General features: G+C 34.2%; 1 protein-coding gene across 3 annotated transcripts in view; it reads left to right on the forward strand.

The window, feature by feature from the left end:
- The first annotated feature begins 1,471 nt into the window (after positions 1-1,471).
- LOC110021279 (uncharacterized protein At4g06598-like) overlaps positions 1,472-6,275 on the forward strand; it is a 51,588-nt gene continuing 46,784 nt past the window's right edge. The window contains exons 1-2 of one of the 3 annotated variants that reach the window (XR_002293636.1): positions 1,472-1,867; positions 2,199-2,941. Coding sequence is in view for 2 of the 3 variants with exons in the window: in XM_020719716.1 (XP_020575375.1) it covers positions 2,220-2,941 (722 nt within the window). In the remaining variant the exon portion in view is untranslated. Of the gene's footprint in view, positions 1,868-1,889; positions 2,031-2,198; positions 2,942-6,275 lie in introns of those variants that run through there. The other 2 variants (XM_020719716.1, XM_020719717.1) reach the window with 2 other exon arrangements.

A 6,275-nucleotide genomic window follows, 5' to 3' on the forward strand; every position in this document is an offset into this window, starting at 1 on the left:
ACACATACATGTATGTGCACATACATGTATGTGTATACACATACATGTATATGTATATATATAGATATACATATATATGTTCGTATACATACAAATATATATAGATATATGTATAGGTATATATATATTGCCAAAGTGAGCAGAACACGTATAAAAATCTTTGTTTTTGTTTGTTCTGTTTTAATATCGAGCGCAAACAAATTATGTGCTATACTTGTTTGTTTTGTGAATGAATCTAAGACGAGCTACTTAATGAGCTGAATATGAGTTGTTCGCAAAAAAAAAGAAAAAAAAATTGATAGTCCTAGTTCTAGATTTGTAATTATCTATCTGTTGAATTATGAATTTTTTTCTTGGAAAACATACCACGAGTTAGAGCTGAAAAAAGTGAAAAAGAAAGAATGCAAGAGAATTCCAAGTGTGAGGGTTCGAAGGCTCCTTTTAGTGATGTCATGACATCTTATTTATAGAGGTCTCAGAATACAAATACATATAAAGAAAGAATAACTACCATGACTATCTGAATGATTTTTTTTGGACACCCGGAGAGAATTTTTATCCAAAACAAAGAATACATAGGACGGTAGGAGGATCTCCACTAAACACAAAATACAACCCACTCAAAAGAAAACCTAGAGGTCCTTCCTCTAGGAGTACAACACATGCAAACGAAACTCCAAAAAAAGAAACCTCGAAGGAGACAAACCAATCAGCCAAAATTGCAAGAGTGAAAACCTCAAAAACTGTAAAATAGTGAAGTCGGGAAGAGCAAACGAAAGCTGAAAACTACAAACCTAAGACAAAGCACCGACCAAGTGAAAAAAAACAAAAGAAAAGGAAAAATATTGATCAAGATAAACCAAATAAGAGGAACAAACCTGAACCTATTGGAGAGACGCTTACGAAAGAAAGTGAAAGATGACAATAAACTCATTAGAAATTCAATAATAATCCAACTATATACTTTATGGGATTTTGATCTTAAGTGTGTACTGGTTCTAGATTATTTTGTTGTTTTATGGGTTCTGAGATTATTTATATTCTCCAACATTCTCAATCCTGCGTTCCCTATCCCCAATTTTGTTCTCGGCTATGGGCTTCGAGAATTGCAGATCCTACCATCTTTGTGAATTTTCTACAGCAACTGCTTCGCTTCCTGGGCTACTTTTCCGCTTCTCCTACCGAGGCCTTCGTTTATTTTGTATCACTTCTGTTTTGAATCTCAATTTTATTGAGCTGACTATACCCGGTTTAACTTTTCTAAGACATGCAACACTAATGTATTGGTTCGACTCTCATGACCCTAACAAATGAATTGAGTCCAAAATCTTAGAACGGAATCGAAAGGGACAATACATTACTTTTGGATTTTTTGCAAATCAAATGGAAATCTGGGCGGCATTTCACAAGAATTTAATCCAATGCTGCCAATTGGACTCCAGAGCTCAAATCACAATAAGCTGCTGTATCCACTCCCAGCTCATTTCCTTCGAGGTTCTGTGCGTAAAATTTTTTTTCGTTTTTCCTCTAAATCACACTGAAGTCTCAACCTTCTTCTACTCACCGTTCGTTATTTTCTGTATCGACGCATCAACGGCTACAAACAATAGCTTAATTGTGGTAGAGTAGCGGGAGTGTAATTATCAAGTGTGGTGGTAGCTCCTATTTAACAAGGCGACAAAGCGCGTGGCGATATTATCATCAGATGTTGGAGGATCATTCTTTACAGCTTTCTCCAACTGTGATGTTATGTTTTGTTAGCTGTGGGAGGCGACTCTCCCTTTTATGAGAATCCGCGCTCCAGTGCTAGGGAAACCTTTTTAGGGTTTCATCTCCGGGCATCGGGAGAGAAGGCGACGGACATACGGTGCGCTCATTTCGTTTCTGAGTTACTCCATATTCTGTTATCTACTGCTTTTTGCCGCCCTTCTGCTAGGTTTTGCAATTTTTATAAGGGTTCTGATTGTTGTTGGATCTATGCTGTTTGGATACCGACAATTGCATCAGCACGTTTTTTTCCTTGTACTGTGGTAGGTTTGAAGTGGATCTTTTTTGAATTCTACCTGCATTCTCTTTTTTATCCAGATCTGCGGTGAATTATCTCTTCAAAATTTATAGTTTCAGTTTGGCTTTATAGAAAAATAAGTAAAAATTCCTAGCTTTGTGGTGTTGTGATCTGGGAACTTGTATCTTGCCAGGTTTGGGGGGAATTGGAACAAATGGAGAGCATGAAAGTGGCTTCTACGTCCCGGAACACTGGAAAACAATCATTCCTACCCCCAAAATCCCCTTTTCCTAGCATTGCTGCTCCTGGGTATGCAGACTTTGGTTCTTCTGGACCCCATCGAACACCTAAGCTTAGAGAGGGCAGTAGGTCTCATCAGCGCACCTCTTCTGAGAGCTTTCTCATTGAGGAGCAGCCATCTTGGCTTGATGATTTGCTTAATGAGCCTGAGACGCCAGCTCCCGTGAGGAGAGGTGCTCATCGCCGGTCATCAAGTGATTCCTTTGCCTACATGGATGGCTCTTTCCCATACTCAAATACTGACAATTTATTTCAAGGGGAATGCAAGGGGAGGACTATAACATCTATGCCTTCATGGAGCTCACTTGAATTTGATCCACTTAAAAATATCCAGCATCATCATTTGGAGGGGAATTTATTTAGTAGAAATTTGTTTAATGGACAGCAGAATAGAGTTTGGGAGTCAGCGCTAAATGTGAGGAATTATTCCAAGTGTCTTCCTGCAGCAAAGGAGAAAAATATGCATACGGGATCATTTAGTGCTACATCGAAGGAGCCTGAGGTGGTGGTGTCTTGTGCTATTGAGAAGCTGGTGCAAGAAGAGTGTCCAAAAGGGTCAATGAATCTTTTGGAAAAGAAGGAAGCAAATCAGATGAAGAACTCACAGTCAGAATTCGATTCAAAGCGGGTTAAACAGTAAGCACTATATTTAGCAGCCATCTTATTTTGTAGGAAGATTTACATACATACCACCTAATTCTTATTTATTTACATATCTAACGCCTAAAATTCAAAATTTACATTTTTACCATCGAAATCTTTAATATCACATAAAAAAATACCACTATTAAAAAAGTGAAATACACCTTTTCATGCATAGGTAACGTGGCATATATGTAGAAATTGAAGTTTAGATGTTAGATAGATAAATACATAAAAATTGAGTGTTATGCATGTAAATCTCCCTTATTTTTAATATGCATTTTTTTTGCTCGTTTTAAATTGGTGTAATGTTTCTTGTTTCTGTTAGTGTACTTACAAATGCATTCATGACTAAACTTGAACTTAAACTGAATAAGAAAATTATGCATGTCGTCATCTGATCATTTTCTTTTCTATTAATTGCAATCACCAATTTTTTTTTTTTTGATCTAACCATGGCATAGCCATGGAAGATAGCAAGAAAATGTTTCGTAGAATTTCAGAATTGGAATGACCTTCTGTGATCAAAGCATTCTACATTGTGTGTTACAAACAATATGACACAATCTAACCAAATGTATTGAGAAGTAAATGAGTATGCTAGGACATATATCATTACTGATGTACCATAAGCTAACTCAATTGTAAGCAAAGTTGGCTGATTGTGGTGAATGGTTGCTAGCTTTACTTAGTTCTAAATTAAATTAAGTTTTTTATGTGAAATTATGGGGTTTTGAGTGGGAATGACAAATAGTTTGTGGGTATGATTAATTTAGGAAAAAAAAATTAATTTTTGAAAGAAGCTAGTGAAACAGAGAAAAAAAATCAAGGATGTTAAGAAGGGTATAAGCCATTGAATGACGAGGATGTTAAAAAGTGGAATGGAGCAGAGATGGTATTGGTTAAGGACTTCAAAATATGCATTTATTGACATCAATTCGGTTAGCTATGAGGTGTTTATCTTAAATGATATTTAGCAAGAACATTATAAATTTGATTTGTGCTTGTGTTCTCAAGTTGAATTAGGAGGTAATTTGAAATATCAATTTTTTGAATAGATAGATGAACCATTTATAATAATGATTATTGTTTGCGAATTAAACATATCTAATAATAAGTGCTTCGAGAGGATTAATGATTGTTATTGACTTATTGATAGAAACGTGATGAAAGAAGCTAGATATATTATGATGAACTTACTTTGTTGTTACGATTTTCTGAATTATCATTTTTTGATATTCGTATGGTACTTCTTCACTTTTTTTTTTTTTTGTTTATTTTATGTGTAATATTGAGGTTAACTGAACTTACTTTGTTGTTACGATTTTCTGAATTATCTTTTTTTGATATTCGTATGGTACTTCTTCACATTTTTTTTGGTTTATTTTATGTGTAATATTGAGGTTAATACTTCAAATGGCCTTAAGACTTATGCCTGCATCATATACATAAAATGCTTCAATATTTAGTCATGCTATTTCTAACTTCCACTTTAGGATGATATTGCCAGGGCTCTGAAGCATATCTATTGTTCTACAGTAGGCGGCATTAAATTCTTTATTAGTGTGCATCTTCCAAGTTTTTTTTTCCAATTCTTCTTCATTGAGGCATATGTAAATTGACCATAAAATTTGTGCTAGCTATGGCTTTCGCTATAGTTTTTAGTAGGCGCATTTTACTTGGCTAGCCTTCATGAAAGGTAATTACTTTTAGAAGTTGATCAATAGCTCTTTATATAGGTTGAGGTCTTCTCAAGATTTAACATTGCCAAAGCTAAATTTTACATTGGAGGTGTTTTTCTTTTTGAACTTTTTGAAAATTTTAATATTATTACTGTCATAACTTCTTGGAACTTCCTTCCATCACCGATATGAAGCAAATCACCAAGTCTCCAACTTCAGGATATAACAATAGTGGCTCTCCTAAAAGATTGCTCAAAAGATGATGTTATCAAACTTTTTTATTAAATCAATGATATTCTTGAAATGATGCAAATTTGGTGGAGCTTTCATAGAACACACTTCTCACCAAACCATGAAATGAAACAACTCAAGATTGTCACAACCTCCCAATCAAATTTTTGCACCTATTTTGCGGAAAGGTTGATATCGTCTCAACCTCCAGAAGCACCTTGACTTTGCTAGGATTCACCTTTATCCAGCTTTGTGATAACTAAAAATTGAGAAACTTTCTTGAGTTAGCATCAAATACCTATTTCTCGAGGTTGAGCCTCATAGTAAAATTCTAAAGTGTATTAAGGCTTCAATGTAGATGCTTCAAATGCTTTGAATTCAATTTGTTCTTAAAAATTAAGCTTCCAATCTAATTTTTTTATATCTACTCTTTTGATATTTGAATATATTGTGTATCAACAATTGATAGGCTGCTCCAATATTCCTCAAGTCAAAAGGTATTACTTTGTACTAAGTCTCAATGGCCGTGTTATTGTCATCATTCGACATTTGTGATATTATTCCATCTAGAGAAAACACCTATAAAGCTTAAAATGGGATATTCTATTGCATGCATGCTAATAAATTTTTTTTTGGTATTTGATAAGAATCTTACAGAGGTGATGTTCAAATTTTTAAAGTCATGCACATGCAAATTTTTTTTATTTGTCGTTTTCACCATAACCACATTTACTTGATAAGGGTACTTAGCCTCTGATAAATCTTGATTTTAGAAGTTTGTCAACCTCCTCCTGGATTTCTTTGTTTGGATTTGTCTTATTTTTTATTTAATTGGTATGCTTTCTGAGGTTCATTTGAATTTGATGAGTTGTCACTTCAATTAACTTTTATGGTATCTATGAAGATTCTCAAGAAGAAACATCTCTTATACTTTTTATCACTTTGATGAACTCAAAACAAAATTTACTTTTTCTATAGAAAAGTATATCTTCAAAGTTCTTGATTTTTTTCCCAGTTATAGATACTGCCAATGTTGGATTGATTGATTTGATCATATATATCTGTTCAGTTCTTCTGAATTTAGACATAACTCCATGACTTTTGGTTATGTTTAATATTCTAATCTTCATATTCTACCTCGAGTCTTTATCGTATTTAGGTGACGGCTACTTGATTTAACCATGTCTTCCTTCACTGTAGTGATTTGACCAATATTGTGAATTTGGTATTTTAATAGTACAGCCTGATATATTTTAGGTGTCCTTCCAAAATGGCTTTGTACTTTAAAGGAGCTCACACAATTGTAAGTTTTATTGGTCAATTGACAAACGCCTTCTAAGCTCCTTTATGACACATTACTAGTTACTCCTTTATGGTTTGTCTCGCTCCATTAGTATAATACTCATATATCTAAG

Source organism: Phalaenopsis equestris, unplaced genomic scaffold (assembly GCF_001263595.1).
Source record: "Phalaenopsis equestris unplaced genomic scaffold, ASM126359v1 Scaffold000129, whole genome shotgun sequence".
NCBI classification, from domain to species: Eukaryota; Viridiplantae; Streptophyta; class Magnoliopsida; order Asparagales; family Orchidaceae; genus Phalaenopsis; species Phalaenopsis equestris.